Raw genomic sequence first — 17,754 nt, forward strand, 5'->3', positions numbered from 1 at the left:
TACCTGAGTAGAATGTGCCCTTTTGATTAAAATACATCTCTGGGTTATTTGTGGGGCCTGCCTGGTGTTTTTACATGAGTAGGATGTGTGCTTTTATATAAAATGCATCTCTGGGTTATTTGTGGGGCATAGGAATTCATTCATTCCCCCCCAATATACCGTATTTTTCGTCCCATAGGACGCTCCGTCCCATAGGACGCACCTAGTTTTTTGGGGGGGAAATAAAGGAAATTTTTTTCCCCTTTATTTCCCCCCAAAAGCAGGTCGAGGAAACCGAACCAGGTCGAGGAATGGTGCTGCGCCTCCCTGCTGTCCCCTGAGCTTGTGGGGCTGACCGATGTCTGCCTCAGGCGGCAGGCTGCTATCCGCAGCGTGGGGAGCCCTGCGGGGAACTCCTGCAGGGCTCCCCACGCTGCGGATGTCTGCCCAGCGCGTGGGGCGCTCTGCTTCAGGGCGCCCTGCCTGCCGGGCGGCAGGCTGCTATCCGCAGCGTGGGGAGCCCTGCGGAGAACTCCCACAGGGCTGCCTAGGCTGTGGATGTGTTCCCGAAGCGCCGGGCCCTCTGCTTTCAGGGCGCCCAACGCTCCGGGGAGCAGGCTGCTATCCGCAGCCTAGACAGCCCTGCGGGACCTCCTGCAGGGCTGCCTAGGCTGTGGATGTCTTCCTGAAGCCTGGAGAGTGAGAGGGGTCGGTGCGCACCGACCCCTCTCGCTCTCCAAGCTTCAGTGAAAGCCTGCATTCGCCCCATAGGACGCACCCAGATTTCCCCTTCATTTTTGGAGGGGGAAAAGTGCGTCCTATGGGGCGAAAAATACGGTAATCCGCCTCCCACAAGGTCTGAGGGACAGTGGACCGGTCCCCTGCTGAAAAAGTTTGCTGACCCCTGGACTAAACCCTAACCCCTGTTTCCAGGTGTTCAATGAATGTGCAAAGGGATCATTTGAACTTCCTGGACAAGCCCGAGGAGCTCCTGGTCAGTAGAAAGACGTATCAGGGAACAAGAGTTCAACTAGTCTTGAACCGGACTGTACAACCCCGAAAGACTCAGGTTTAGGGTTTGAGAGAAGGCCTGGATCTGGATTCCCAGGTGTACTTTTGCTTAACTAAGGCCACTGTAGCAAACCGTGCTGGATCTGGCCATGGTGACGTATGCTGCAATTGTATCTCATCTGGAGTACTGTGACAAACTGGTGCCCTCTAGATGTTTTGGAGTATGACTCCCATCCCCAGATCCCAAAGTTCCAATAAATAAAATAACAAGAAATTCAATAAAACAGCTCCCCTTACGCGATGCTCAAAATCAGCTTCCTGAGGCAACATGCCTACTTCTGCCTAATTGTAGGGCCAGGAGCTGCTTCAAACTAATATGCAAATTAACCTTTGGTTACAAGGCTGCAATGTAAGCACGTAGCGGAAAGATACCTAGGTCCTCCACGCGGAAACATAATTCGTCATACATCTTGCTTCCATTAACCAGCCTGACACAATAAGGAACCCAAATGGAGGTGTAGGTTTTGTTGAAATAACAGCTGTTTTCACCGGCGGTTACATAATCAGGACATTCTTTCCATTCGCCCAGCCTAGAAGGATAGGAAGAAAGAACTGTGAAAAAATAAAGATATTATGAGCATCCTCTCCTCCCACCCCTTTTAGGGAAAAGAGTGGCTACGTAGGGTTTGGAGCAGACTGATTGAGGTTATAAAGGTTATAAAGCAGAAGACCACCTGTATGTGACTTTGCAAAAATAGCAACCAGCAACAACACCAAGCCCTTGAAACCTTATTAACACATGTAGTGGATGTATTGATAATTCCGTGTTTTCACATTACAGCTATATGTATTAATTTGCTTACTGATGACAGGGTCCCTGTTATCAAGGTGCCTGTTTTTTGTGAATGGTCATTGTTAATACTGTAATTATTGCCGTCTGTACTTTTCCATACTTTTCCATACTGACCTCATGAGATTCAGGGTCTTGGAGATCTATGAATGGCATAGGTTATGGTGTGAGGAACTCCCCCGCCCCCACCCAACAGATTCATAACCTTCATCCAGATACTCATTTCTGGTGCTATAACACAGAACACACATTTTAGACAGCAATTCCTTCGTACTTTTCTAGGTTCCTTTTTGCATACACCAATTTCACGGCTCCAGCAGCTGTTAAATGGGAAAAGTTGCCATTCTTCCAGTAACATGAAAAGGTTTCCAGTTCAGGTGACCGGCACTTAATGAAGTGTGGTTTTCCTGACAAAGCTGTATGTAAAAAGTGGAGAGGGAGAAAGAAAAGGAAAGAGTGAGTATGTTTTCAAAGAGATCAAATACAGCAATCGAGGGATTAAAATAGCAACGCAGACTCCAAACTAAAATTTATGTCCCCGTGCCATGTCATTCCCCTCACATATTGGCACCACAAACAGGCATAGCCACAAATATACCTGCTTTGCAGCATATTGACTGTGACATTTGCAGATGCTCAAAACCAGAGTTTGGCAACCTAAGGCCCATGAGCTGGTTCCGGCCCATGAGCTTCTTGGAACCAGCCCATGGCCTTTCTGTGGATCGGTGTGGGGGTTCTGTGCTTTTTTTTCACGGCGTCATTTTTATTCTCGCTGCGGGGACTGACTTCCGGGTCAGAAGAGCGCTGGAAATAGCATGTGCGCATGCACATGGGCGCTCCTCACCCTATTTCTGGCACACTTCCGGGATGGAGGAGCGCCCGTGCGCATACGCTATTTCCGGTGCTCTTCCAACCACGAAGAGTGCCAGAAATACCTTGAGTGCACACACGGGTGTGCATGCTCCGGCCCACCAAGAGGTCTGCCAGGTAGTGGACCGGCTGGGCCTCAAAAAACGTTGCCCACCCTTGCTCAAAACATTCCACCTCTCATACCAGCTGCCCCCACGAGGTTTCCTCCATATGCTTTGACTGTAGTTCTCATCATGCCTGACCGTTAGCCATATTGGCTGAGGCTGTCGAGAGATGCAGTCCAACAATATCTGGAAGCAACCAGGTTGTGGGATGATGTTCTATACAACGCCGCCCCTGAGTTTAAATATTTCTAGGTTGGCTTTCAGGACAAAGCCCTTACCAGACAGCTCACATGGGAAGAACTATAACATACAATGCTATATTTAAATAAACCAGCACCCTAAAAAAATTCACAGCCTAGTATTTGCAGTGAAGAGTTTCTCAACCTTTTATTGCCTTTCCCCATTCAGGGTTTTCTTGTCAGACCCACCCTCCAGACTTATTTTTTATTTTAGGTTTATTGTGTACTTAACACAACAATAGTACATTAGTGGTAGATTTATTCTGCGATGCTTCTACAAATGCCACCACCTTATCACTGTCTGAAGGGGCTACAGCGCAACAAAAGTGGGGCATTTGTGGCATGAAAAGTTACAGGATATCAGCAGAAAGTTACAAGACATGCAACAACATGTCCCCCTGGAAGCTTTTGCAGGCACAAAACAGTATTGAAAGCGAGATCATGTATGCCTACTCCAGAAGCAGCATGAGCACAAATCATCGCAAATGGCCAAGGAAAGGACATCTGGACAGGTCCTGGGTGGTGACATGAGACAGGGCATCTTCACTGGTGTCACCTCACCTATGAAGCTCCCTCTCAAGTAATATTCAGTCTGCCTCTACTGTTGAGGAAGTTTAGGACTCCTGCTGTCAACTTCTGTACTGTAGAGTTGCGTTTGGCTTCCCAAGTTTCATGCTGTGCTGGCCTGGCTTCACAGAGCTGCAGTGTCACGGTTTTATAGTGTTACATTAGGGTTGGCTATGCCATAATTGCCAAGGAGTGGAAAAGAACACAGCGATGATCCCAAGATAACCTTCAGAGAGAAGGTGACACACTTGCTTTCTGAATTATGTTGGCTAAATGCACAATTATTCGGTGCTACTGAACTGGCACCAGCTGCTTTGCAGCTTGTCCAGAGTGCAGGCCGCAGCTAAAACCCATGGCCATAATAAAACAACAACAACAACAACAACAAAGAAACAGGCTCTGATGGTTTTTGCCGGGATTCTGTCCTTGGGATCACAATGGCTACATAAGCCGCTAATCCCCCGGGGACATTCTGAGCAGCCTTAATTTGTAAGTGGCAGCACACCAGAGAGGTCCTGGAAAAAGCTGTCCTTTTGCTTTGCTTTTCCCAGACTATTTTTATTTATTCATTTACATCTTTTTAACCCTTCCCAACTGGAATGCTGTTGCATTCTGTATGTCCTATGATATGGTGGTGCCATTAGATGGCACTTTGTAAATACAGTGGTACCCCTGGATACGAACACTTCTGGTTACGCACGCTTCGGGTTACGAGCTCCGCTAACCCAGAAGTAGCTGCTTCTGGTTGTGAACTTTGCCCCGGGATGCGAGCGGAAATCGCGTGCCGGAGGCACACGCACAGCAGGAAGCCCCATTAGCGAAAGCACGCCTCAGGATAAGAAAAGTTTCAGCTTAAGAACGGACCTCCGGAACAAATTAAGTTCGTAACCAGAGGTACCACTGTAAAGCCTTATTTCGCTTTTGATTCCCACACGCCAATGCAGGTTGCCTCTTAAGTCTTCACATATTGCAGTCGACCAATTAACCCTCCTGTTACCTCTAGAGTAGGTATCGTCAACCTTCTCAGACCCAAGCATGCATTTGGTGATGTATTTCTTAACTCTTTACTGTACATTTGCCTCATGGAAGTGCTCCTGTTGCAACCTTCCTTGGTTCAGGGGGATCGACCAGTTGAAGACCAGTAGTCCAGGCCATTGGCAGTTAATCTGCGGACGGCCAGAATATTTGCTGGAACACAACTTCTGCCATCCCTGACCATTGCTCTTGTTGGTTGCAGGGAGCTGTAAACCAATCACATCTGGAGGGCCAATGGTCCTCCACCATTTTGTGATACAAACAAGAGAAATGGCAAGAAAATGGTAAAAAGAAAAGAATATGGATAGAAAAACACAGCCGTTTCCTGTAGCCCTGTTTTCCAAAGCCTTTCTTTCTGCATCAGTTATTCAACTGTGAATCATGGACCTCAGTTTAAAAAAAAACAGATGTAGTTGCTAATTATGTATTAATAGTATTGTGAATAGTATTAATAGTGTAGTTTGACCCAAAGAGGGGTAGAGAATTGGTCTGCATACTACCCTGGTCAACTCTTAATACGAGCGTTCAGCCTCCTGCTCACGAGGAGACTCTCTGGAGCCAAAAGAGGATGTCCTCTTTGGGCTCTGGGGAAGACCCCACAAGCTGGAGGTGCAGAGGGAGTCTCCCCATTTAAGCACATTTCACTTGTGTACGCAGGGCTCCACACAACCTGTGCGTAAATGAGGAGTCTCCTTTTTGATATCCTATTGTTATTCTGCTGGAGTTTAGCATGCACTAAAGTGCGTGTGTATGAATTTATCAAGGAAATTTTAATTCACCGAGGGTAGTAAAAACACCAACCAAACAACCAACCTTGGAGCGGCAGCAGGCAGGTTTGAAACTAAGGGGCCACTGCTCAGTGGTAGAGTATTTGCAATGCGTGCCAAAAGTCCCAGGTTTAGTCCGTATAGTTAAAGCTATGGTTTTCCCAGTAGTGATGTATGGAAGTGAGAGCTGGACCATAAAGAAGGCTGATCACCGAAGAATTGATGCTTTTGAATTATGGTGCTGGAGGAGACTCTTGAGAGTCCCATGGATTGCAAGAAGATCAAACCTATCCATTCTTCAGGAAATCAACCCTGAGTGCTCACTGGAAGGACAGATCGTGAAGCTGAGGCTCCAATACTTTGGCCACCTCATGAGAAGAGAAGACTCCCTGGAAAAGACCCTGATGTTGGGAAAGATGGAGGGCACAAGGAGAAGGGGGCGACAGAGGACGAGATGGTTGGACAGTGTTCTCGAAGCTACCAGCATGAGTTTGACCAAACTGCAGGAAGCATTGGAAGACAGGAGTGCCTGGCGTGTTCTGGCCCACGGGGTCACGAAGAGTTGGACACGACTAAACGACTAAACAACAACCAGCAGGTAAGGTTGGGAGAGAATTCTGCCTGAAGGATAGCCACTGCTCTCACAGAGCCACTGTGAACTAGATGGAGAAATGCCCTGATTTTTTGGTATCAGGCAGCTTCTTATGTCCCTATGCATGTTAATCGATGCTACGGTATTATACCCAGCTACACTAGATGGCAGCAAATATTTGCAGTGGTTGCCATAAAATGGGGCTGGGGACACAAATATACCTTGTGGTGAGGGAGATGACAACCAGAAGCAGAGGCATGCATCAGGGGATTAATAATTGTTTAGCACAGGTATGGTACGTTCACCAAACCAAGTGGCTCTTTCGTGATGCAACTGGTTTTCATCACAGTCTTTCGTAACTTCAAACCAGGCAACTGAACATTCTAGGTCAGCCAGCCAATCGGTGTCAGTGGCCTTCCTGCCACAAGGGCAGCCTTGTATAGATTAAATCACTTGCTGTGGTATGTTAGCTGGGCCATTCGCCCAAGGGCAGCTAATATATTTTGGCCTCATTTTGTCAAGGCGGATCAGGAAGTCATGGGCCAAACCCCACGGTTTTGAGCTTTGGCAAACATCTGGAATTTTTAACACGATCTCTCTTTCTCTCTCTCTCTCTCTCTCTCTCTCTCTCTCTCTCTCTCACACACACACACACACACACACACACATTTAGAGACTTGGAAAATGCTTCAATGGTAATATGATGATACCAAATCTGCTTAGCGTTCCTCTCCAGATCTTAGATTGATTGCACAACTTTTCCCAACAAAGCAGTTCCAAATTTATTCTGTTTTCCCCAGCGCTCATGAAGCTAAATATTTAGGCTCACTAATTTCCAAGGTCATCACCAAAGCAGTTTCTGTGCCAAAACTGGGCCTGAACCCCAACTGAAATGGATCTAGAAAATAAGTTACCTTCAAGAGTGCCTAGATCTAGTTTGTGACTACCCATTCAAGAACCTTGCCCAAGAAGGAGAGATTGGCAACTGGCTGGTAGTTACTTAGTTCCAATTTGTTCTATTTTGCCTTGGAAGATTTCAGCGTATCAACAAAACTAGTGCAGCAACTACCAACAAAACTCCTGCCTCATGTTTTGGGTACCCAGATGACAACAAATCTCACAAGTGCACACATGAAAGAGAAACTTTAAGTCTCCCTCCCAGCCCCAAAAAGATTTACTCTAAGGTAAATATTTGTTAATGCAACTGGCTTTCTTACTGTGGTTATATAGATGTATAAAGCAAACAGTTCAAAGTGACATAGTGAATTGGTTTATTTGGTTGTAATAAAATCACAAAGTGATTTGCAAAAAGATAAAACTTTAAAAGCGCTTTACAAAGAGAAGGGAACCCTGAATTGCAAGCAATCCAAAACAGTGAGCAAAATGAACGTTCAAGCTGGTGAGCAAAAAGGCACAAGAAACCCGGCCGTTAAAAATACAAGCAGCTATGGAGGCTACAGAAAACCCTCTGCCTTATTCCCAGTGATGGGTGTGGTTATGGTAAACCAGATCTGATGTAAGTTCAAGAATTCTCGAGCCAGAACCTAGGCAGGATTGAGCTGATAAGCCAGATAAGCAGGTACCACATGATACCAGAGTTGCTGTTGTCAGGATTTCTTAAAAGATATTGACCCTAGACAAGAGACTGAGGCTGTGGATCACTTGTTGAGGTCTGGGAGGGTTTAAATAGCACAAGGCTCAAAAGGTTTGGAAACCCCAACTTTTACATCATGGGGAAATGAAACCTCGGTGCAGAAGACAGCTTGAATCTCCAATTTAAAAAATTGTAGGTAGCTGGATTGGGAAGGACCTTGGAAAGTTGTCAGCAGTCTGAGAAGTTGGTATAGGGATGGATAAATCGATGACCTGACTTCAAATAAGGCAGCTTCCTCTGTTCCGTGCTGTATATGGTGTAACCAGGGTAAGGGGGAAACTGCGGACACAAACCACTTAACTTCAAGATTTCTCTGAACCAAGCCTACTCATGATATTTCCAGTTATTATGAGCACATAGATATATTATTTCTTTGGCATGGATCCCCTTGTTTCTTTGTCCCTGGCACGAACTAGTTATGTGAAAGGGAAGACTGAAAACCGAAGATAAGTTTTATACACAGGAAAAGGCTGGGATTGGAATCTGTTATCACAGTCATTTAATGGGGGAAAATCCATATATGTAATTAACTGGGTCATGCTGACCTCTTCTAGCATGATTTTGTTTAGAACAATCAGAAGGATGATCAACGTTCTCAGATAATGGGAGCTTTGGACAACAATGTCAGAGGCAAGAGTGGAAGCCAACAGCCAAAGAACAGGCTGCCTAATTCAAACGAGTATGCAAAATTCAGGCCAGCCTCACTTCCAGCTGTTTTTCTTGAGCTTTGTTGCTCCCCTTGAGGGTCACAGTATTACAATGACTGCTGAAGCCACACAGCTGGCAGAATTTCGTTGTTTAGTTTCAGACTCAGGGGTTAGCAACCTTTTTGGAGCAGCAAGCACATTTTGAATGGTAAGGAAGTGCTGCAGGCACCAGTCACAAAATGGCTGCCATGGCGGTGTGGCATCACATGACATAACTGCTGGGGGGGCATGCCATAACCCAGAATTAGAGAGAAAGAGAGAGAGTCATTGCTGCCTCTCCCCACCTCTCAACAGACAACCTGATGCTTACAGTGATTATTCAGGACCATGCTGGTCCTGATTATGAAGATCACCCAATATTGATTCCTCTCTGTCTCTGTTTCTCTCTCACACACACAACAATGCAGTTACTGTCTAGTAGTGACAGGGAGCATTCCCCCACTGGAAAAAAGGCACAAGGTGGCCACATCATACTTACTGTCCCTTGCACACACAGCACGCTCATGTATGCCCTGCGCATATACGAGACATGCATCTCTCTCTCTCATACATGCTCATACAGCCGCACATCTGTCCCCTCTCTCTGAACATGTGCATTGCTCCCTCTTTCTCACCGTCTACTCGCAGAGACCACCCACCCACAAATATACTTCCTTCTCCTTTATCTTCCTCACATGTATCACTGTCCTTTGCCCAAACGCATCTCCCCCTCTCTCACACAGACCACACATACATCTCTCCCCTTCTTTCTGTCCAAGTGCATCTCTCTCCACCACACACACAGAGCGTACTTGAGCACCCCTCACAACCCCACACCAGGAGCGTATTGACCAAACCAGGAGCTGCTTATGATCCTTTCTTGTCAGTATCAACGCTCTGTTAACCGGTGTACGGTGAAGGCAGATATGCACGATTTGTGACTCCCCAAGCTGAATGTCGTCCACCAGCCATGCATTGTGGCTCACCAAATGATTGCCTCATACAGGGAATAAAATTAGGAGGCTTATTTGTGGCTCAAAATGTCACCTTGCACGGCTGATGGGCTTTGTTTGTCTCGATGTCTCACACAACCTGTGCAGGCCTAGGGCTGCAATTTGAAAAGGTTTGATCTCATTCAACAAATCTCTCCCCGCAGCCATCTCCGATTATTTGCACAGCTATCAATCTACCATTGCTAGATGAGATTTTAGTGGCATGGATGGAGCTTCAAAGGGGGAAATTGCTTCTAATTCAATCAGCTTCAATCAATCAATCTCCTTTATTGGCACAGAAAAAGTGCATCATATACATGGATCAGAACACGACACGGTTAACGAAACATAGTAGGAGATACTTTAGGATAAAACTGTCCAGAAATCGTGAGGTATGAAAATGGCTCTTAGGATCTATGGGGATGTAATTTCATAGCATTGCTCAAAAATCTTGCCACATTTTCCACAATGTCGTTACTACAATTGTTCAGCAGATAAGACACCCTGGAATAGTCAGTGCAATAAATCCCCTCCTTCAAGAAGGGGGCCAAATACTTATCATATATTTTTACATAAAATGGGCAATAAATTAAAATGTGTGTGATGGATTTGACCTGTTTTGTGCCACAAGGGCAGTATCTTTCAGAGTATGGGATTTCCAAGAATCAAAAACTCTTGCAAAACTGCAGACAGTAAGATGTTAAATCTTGCGAGGGAAAGAGCTCTGCGTAGTTGGCGATCATAAAGCTGGTGTAAATATGGAGTGTCCTGGCCAAACAAGGGTGGAATTCCCAATTCCAATGGGGAACAGGTTTTATTGGCTGCACTGCAAAGGGCTTGGAATTCAGTCTCAAGGATTCTGCACTTGATTGTCGGGAATGCTTCCAATTCTGGGAGCATAAGCAGCGACTCGAGTGATAGGCCACAGGTTTTGATTTTGCTCTCAATGCAAGCTAGCCATTTGGAGTGGTGCGATTCTGCCAGCACGTGGAAAGTTAAAGAAGACCTATCAGACATTAAATGTAGGTGGAACCAGAATTTTACAGTGGTGAGCCACGCTTTGGTTTCCAGCAGCCCTTGACCAGTTTCCAGACACATGGCTGCATATGGCACACAATCTGGCAGCCTCAGGATTTTGCACAGAAATTTGGATTGGATGCGTTCTGACGATAGGTTAACTGCACCAATCCATAATGGGGTGTGATACAGGAGTTTTGGGGCTACTTTGGCATTAAAGACCGTTAGCACAGCTGGGACAAACAGCTTCCCTCTGTTAAAGAAGAAATGGGTGATAGCCAGAGCTAGAGTATCCGCTCCGTTAAATGCGAGCTTACAATGGTATTTTCAAGAAGCGTTATATTGGAAATGGATGCCTAGGTATTTGAAGTTTTTAACCTGTTCCAACAGGTTTCCACTGATCTCCCACCTATGAGGATTCCAAGATCTTGAGAAACTTTAGAGTTTGCGAAGTTCAGTTCCAGTCTGTTGGCTTCCAGTTCTTTATGGATGGCTGTCTGTACCGGGCCTTTGTCGGGATGTGTGTGTGTGCTCTTAGAACGTACTGTCAAAAGGGCAACTTCATGCCCAACAATTCCCAGGAAACAAAAAATGTCCATGGCATAATGAGCTGCATTCACTTTGTTGAATGCTTTGGTAAGCACCTTCAAGAGGGTATTTTGTGCTAAGGTTTGGGCTTTTTCAAACAAGGTGCCAGATGCAATCCACTTTGCACCGTTTTGCAGCCAGAAACAATTTGTGGGAGCAGAAATGAGCTGCAATTGTAGCCTATCCTGTATTGATCTTTCTAACTGCCTTGTTCTCTCCCCTGACACACACTTCCTTGCTTTCTCTTTGCATTTTAGTTTTAAGGACCTTTTCTTGCTGCTTCTCTTGTTGGCTTGGATTCATTCTATCACTTTTTGGCCTTGAAAGACAGCCTTGAGAAGAAAACATATGATAGAGCAGCAAACCTGTTGCTCTGGAGCAAAACTCCCTTCAGCCCAAGCTGTAGTCCAAAACACCCAGAGAATGCAAGGCTGGCCAAGGCTGCCCTCCTGTATGGCATCCGCCCGATGTTGCAGGCAGCATCAACAGAGAAGCGATGGTCTTATTAGCACAAAAGACGGCAAAGTTTTCAGATTAAACAGAGCATCACATTAGCCAGTAATTTAATTAACCGGAAGGAACAGCACGTACAATGTGGGATAATGAATGCTGTGAGCTTAAGCCTTCATCCTGATTTGTAAACCAAGGAGTAAACAAGTGATTTATTGGTGGGAAAGGTCCATATGCAGTTCAGCAGTAGGGATATGGCTTTGCATGTCCCAGGTTAAACCTATGGCACCTCCAGCTAGAGTTGCTAGAGTCCCCTTTTCTGAAACCCTGGAGAACCTCTGCCAGTCAATGTAGACCATACTGAGATACCTACTGTAGGCCAATGGTCTGAGTCAGGATAAGGCAGCTTCCTATGTTTTTACTGCTGGTTTTGCCTGTCTCCTACGATCTACTCTCAAACTTGAGTCAGCAGCTTTTTTGGGACTACAGTTCCCATCATCCCCGACCACTGGTCCTGCTAGCTAGGGGTGATGGGAGTTGTAGTCCAACAATAGCTGGAGACCCTAGTTTGGGAAACCCCGATCTATACAGTGCTAGGGAAACCCTGGTTTAAGAAATACCAGCCCATCAGTAATATGGGATGGTCTTTGCATATACAACCACCAGCAATACTCATTTGCACTTCCACTTACTGCTCCTCTACAATTAAGAAAGGAAAAGGCACTTGTGGGTGTGAGATGCACACATTTCTTCAACATCCGAAGCTCTCACAGGCTTTTTTATGTTGCACTGCAGAGTTCACATGTGCAACCTCTGCCCTGCTTTGTCACGAAGTGCGTGAGGGGGTTGGACATATTCAGTTTCTCAAAAATGCATTTTTATGATGCTACTGATCAATTGCATGAATGGTTGGAGGATTGATGAATGGCTATAATACCATTCAAATGGGGACAGTTCAAAACTGTTTCCTGCCACACATACAATGCTCACGTCAAATACAAGGCGGCACGTGTATTCTTCTGCAGCTTGGATTTTAGGAACCTGGGAAGCTGTCATACTGATTCAGACAATTGGGGCCATCTGTCTCAGTATTGTCTACTCTGACAGGCAGCCGCTCTCCAAGATTCCAGACTGAGGACTGCCAAGTTTTACCGAGAGATGCTGAGGGTTGAACCTGGAACCTCCAGAATTCAAAGCAGATGTTCTACCACTGAGCTATGGGCCTTCTTCTAATCTCAGCTGGCACACAATTCTGCACTAAACCCCTTCCCTCCTACCCATGAGCCTTCAATCTCCTCCCCTGTCACTGACAGCGGAAGCCAGATGCTTCTCTTTCGCTTTCCTCAGGGCCTGGCACTTGCCACTTGCCACTTCTATGGCAGTAAGCCAGATGCCAGCATGAGACAGTATCTAAACCCAACTTGAAATTACCACATCTCACATAGCTCTGAATCAGCTCAGGAACATTAGGCCACAATTCTAAGCAATCTGTCAAAGGAGTGAACATCAGTGCTTAACAGGGAACAATGGCACTACAAAAATGGCTGAAAATGGTTTAGAAATCATCTAAACAATTTTGCAGCACTTACTGCAATTGTGTTTTTCTGTGAAACTTCGCTTCCAGATATTACAAATTGCTTTTGAGTTATTTTAGATTGCAAAGATGTTCAGCATTTATTTTGCTCTGGCATTTATTTCCACACGTTCTGGGATAAAGAAGCCTCCTCCAACTCTACGATTCTATGAATTCTATGAATGTCTGAAGGCTGGCAGGCATGAGTGGAACACACAGGGACAAAGACATAGTGGGCAGAGAGATACGAATAATATAGTATTTTGCAGAAACCGAATTGCAGCGGAAGAGAAACGGCGCTGATTGCGTCAAACACAGGTCGGAATCAAAATTGCTGCTTTCTTACATTCCCTATGTATGGTTCAACATCTTTCTACCTTTATGGTGTAATTGTCACATGTGCTGCAGTCTGCATCTTTCTTTCTCAGAGTTTGAACTATTAAGGCTAGAAAGAGATTTTCCCCAGATGCAAAAAAATAAGATAAAAAAATCACTTCCAAAATTTTTGTCACCATACAGTTTTTATTCCTAGTGTTTATACACAGAGGGGCCGGGGTGTGGAATCACCCTTGTGACATTATTTCTATTATTACAACAGCTTATATAATGATGCTCTAGGTTACTGTAGGTCCTAGGATATTGGCAAGGCCCACACTTTGTTATATGAGCTAGGAAACCGAACCGGGGAGTAAACCTGGATGAAGTCCCAGCAGCACAGGCCGAAGGGCACACGATGTAACATTCTTAGAACAGCAGGGAAATGCTGACAGATTGATCTTCACCTGGCTGCAGAAAGCAGCCACAAGGTGTGCGCCTGCTCCCAGTGCCCCATCTTCTTTTAGATATTGCTGAGCAAGCAATTTCCAAGCACTGTCCGTATGCAAAGCATCTCCCTCCCTCCCCGACAAAGCTCAGCAAAACTCTCTAGCACTATGACTGGAATAGAAGAGATGTCAGATGTATCTTCCATGCTGAGGCTGCAGCAAGATGCAAATGGCGCCAGTTCCACCATGTTTAAACATGGAGCTGCCCAAATCATGGACAGCGGGAGAGGAGAATGTCTGCCAACCTAAGGGCCGCATTTCTTTGTGGGGCATTTTCTGGGGGCCACATGCCAATGGCAGGTGTGGCAAGAGGTGAAAAGCAGGTGGAGCAACAGATTTGATCTCCCCAACTTAAATCAGCGATTGGCTTGGGACATATGTCATGGTTTCCCTCAAATAATTTATGGAATTGTGGTTTGGTGATGGTGTTGGGAATTCTCTGCTAGAGATACACACACACACACACACACACACACACACACCCACCAGTGAACTATAGTTCCCAGGGGTTCCTGGTGAAAGCAAATAAAATCTGGAGAGTAAATATGCTCTTAGCCACCATCTGGATACCTATACTTATAGTCCAGGTATGGCAAACAACTCCCATCAGTCCCAGACATTGGGATCAATAATCGGGGGTGATGGGAGCCGTGGTTCAACAACATCTGGAGGGTCACAGGTTGTCCAACTGTGGTCTAGTCACTCGTCCTGTAAACTACCTCCAAAGCACTTGACACTCTCCTTACAATGTGCAAAGGGAACTAGTATAAAAACAAAACAGGGATGATCTTAATGTCAGGAATCTCAGTTATACCATTTTGAAATTTTTTTACACCCACCTCCTTTTGGCCTGTAGCTTGTGGGGATTTTATTATATATACAATTTAAAAAACAAAACAGAATCATAGAATTGTAGAGTTGGAAGGGACCCTGAGGATAAGTTAGTTCAACCCCCTGCAATGCCGGAATCTCAACTAAAACATCCATGGCAGATGGCCATCCAACTTCTACCTTAAAAACCACCAAGGAAAGAGGAGTTTGTCCACTGTCAAACAGCTCTTACTGACAGTAAGTTCTTCCTGATGTTTAGTCAGAATCTCCTTTCTTGTGTTGCTTCAGGTCCTTCTCTCCAGAGCAGGGGAGGAAAAAAAGCTTGCTGCATCTTCCATGTGACAGCCCTATAGATATTTGACAGCCCTATAGATATTTGAAGATGGATATGCTGAACTGGACGTTCTATTTTTAGTTCTAATTCTAATTCTTTTTTTAAAAAACAAATGAGTTTATAGAAAACACCAGTTACCATGCAAAGGATTTTAAGCTGATTCCCAGGCTGTTTTCACAAGGCTGCCTCCAAACAGTACTGCTTAGTCACACAACGTAAAGGCACCAGAATCCTGTGTTATGCTTATACTTCATAAATAACGAGATATGCATGTTGGAAGCGAAACTGTGAGGATTTATGAAAGAAATTCTCTCCAGCTGGCCTGTTTCCTCTTCCTTTCCCTTGCCAGTTTCCAAGCATCTAGCTTTCAGCTCATAAAACCGTAACTGGCAAAACCCCACTTGAGGGAAGGAAGGGAACAAACAGCGCCTCACATTCGCTTTCTGCGAGGTCCGTCTCTGAGTGAGGTTGTTAGGATGCCGCAGAAGTTGATTCCCCAAACCCAGGAAATGTGTTTACTTATTAACATTTCCCTGCACCTTATAAATTAAGCTCAGAGAGGCCAGAAGTAGTTAACAGCCTTCATAACACGGCGCCCCTGTAAAATGGAAACACGGCCAAAGTATTACCAGTCTGTTTCCTCAGTCATAGGAACACAGGAAGTTGCCGTCTACCAAGTCAGCTCAGTGCTGTCTACACGGACTGGCAGCAGCTCTCCAGGGTTTCAGACTATGCACATGCCTAGCCCTTAGGATGGAGATGACAAGGCTTGAGCCCGGAACCTTCTGCATACAAAGCAGATGCTCTGTTGCTCAGCTTTTCTCACTGAAAGCTCGCTTAAAGGAAAATAAGTCTTACGTGACTTCTGGAAAAAGCCATCCTAAACATGAGGAAGGCTTTCTGCCAAGTCTACGTGAATGCAGTCCAGGGGAATACAGCCAGAAAGTATTTTGAACAGCCTTCACAACACACTGAAGCTTATACTTTTGCCTCATTGAAAAAGAAGTCAGAAAAAGAAGTGAAGTCGTCAGGGTTATTTGTCTACCCCCCCCCTTTTTTGCATATACCACACTCAAAGTGATTTGCAGCCGGTGGCAAATATGGTAGTGACGACATCACTATTAGCAACATTCAATCAAGTCAATTGCAACATACTAATAACTCAGGCTGGGCGATATATCAATATACATTGGTACCTCGGGTTACATACGCTTCAGGTTACAGACGCTTCAGGTTACAGACTCCGCTAACCCAGAAATAGTACCTCGGGTTAAGAACTTTGCTTCAGGATGAGAACAGAAATCGCGCTCCGGCGGTGCGGCAGCAGCAGGAGGCCCCATTAGCTAAAGTGGTGCTTCAGGTTAAGAACAGTTTCAGGTTAAGAATGGACCTCCGGAATGAATTAAGTACTTAACCCGAGGTACCACTGTATTGTCCAAAACTGGGTTGAAGTCCATCTCGTGATATTGGTTTCATAATTTTTGACCTGGAAATATATTGTGAATCATGATGTGTGTGCGTGCGTGTGTGCGCGCGCACTAAGCAAGAATAACCATGTGGGGAAAACCGTGAAACCAGCCAATGATTCTCTCGGTTCCTGCAGCCCCTGTTAACTCTGCCTGCACAGCTTTCTCCGCTGCCTCTCACAGGGGGGCAGTGAATCACAAGAGCAGACACCAGCAGAAATCACGATGCAGGGAAAACTATGAAGCCAATGTGCCAACATAGCTCCATCCTTATTTCAGACACTGTGATATATCAATTTATTGTGATATTTAGCTGGTGATATATTGCGATGTTGAAAACCAGACATTGGCCAGCCCTACTAATAACTAGTCAAAGGTAGCAAAAAACCACAAACTAGCCAATTTCAGTAATAATAATAAAAAAGGTAATAGCCAGTTTCTACCTATGCACTTTACTGGAACAGGCAACAATATTGATAACAATATCATTAAATGACAAATCAACAGTCATTTATCCAAGCTATCAAAAAGAAGATGATGCAGTGACAGAAAACATCCCTAGAGATCCATTTTAAGAATTATATTTTTTAAGCTGTTCATGATAACAGCGGCTAAATGCATTGTCTGTTTTTTTTAAGGTACAGTGGTACCTCTGGTTATGTACTTAATCTGTTCTGGAGGTCCGTCCTTAACCTAAAACTGTTCTTAACCTGAAGCACCACTTTAGCTAATGGGGCCTCCCGCTGCAGCTGCACGATTTCTGGAAAACAGCCAGCAAAGTCCCTCAACCCATACTTGGAGGAATAGAATCAACTTTTTGTAGTTTAAACAGCTGGGTGGTCTCAAAACCTTGCAATATAACCTGTGTAAAAAAACATCAGAACAGAAGATGGTTTGGACTGTGAAATGCTATTCTTGAATAGTATGCATTTAAAAAAATAAAAATATTTAACTCTGCCCTTCCACCAAATATTATTCAGGGTGGATCACAAGACTCATAAAAACAGAGTAATAAAACCAACAGCAGAAACTCTGCCAGAAACTTAATCAGGAGATAAAAGCCATTAGAACCACCAATTTTAATTATACAGAGCAGTCAGATAAGAAAAATTATGGCCCAGGTGTACAATAGTCAACCAACAAAACACAACAAGAAGTGAGCATCACTGCTGCTGACCCTTCAAAGCCTGTGAGAAAAACGCAAAAAGAGATGGTGCCTGATGAGCAGACATTCTTAGGGGGAGAGATCCATAATCAGGCCACAACCACAGGAAATTCATAAAGCCCTAAACAACTTGAGCCCTTAAGGATTGCCTGGTTTCTTA

At 45.0% G+C, this 17,754-nt stretch overlaps 1 protein-coding gene across 2 annotated transcripts in view; it reads right to left on the reverse strand.

Moving 5' to 3' along the window:
- GHR (growth hormone receptor) overlaps positions 1–17,754 on the reverse strand; it is a 100,895-nt gene that overhangs the window by 10,197 nt on the left and 72,944 nt on the right. For both annotated transcript variants that reach the window (XM_081881497.1, XM_081881498.1), the window contains exons 3-4: positions 2,115–2,256; positions 1,423–1,580 (exon numbers count right to left, since the gene is read on the reverse strand). In XM_081881497.1, the coding sequence (XP_081737623.1) occupies positions 1,423–1,580; positions 2,115–2,256 (300 nt within the window). The remainder of the gene's footprint in view (positions 1–1,422; positions 1,581–2,114; positions 2,257–17,754) is intronic.

The sequence above is a fragment of the Podarcis erhardii genome (assembly GCF_964252035.2).
Source record: "Podarcis erhardii genome assembly, chromosome: 11".
Taxonomy (NCBI): Eukaryota; Metazoa; Chordata; class Lepidosauria; order Squamata; family Lacertidae; genus Podarcis; species Podarcis erhardii.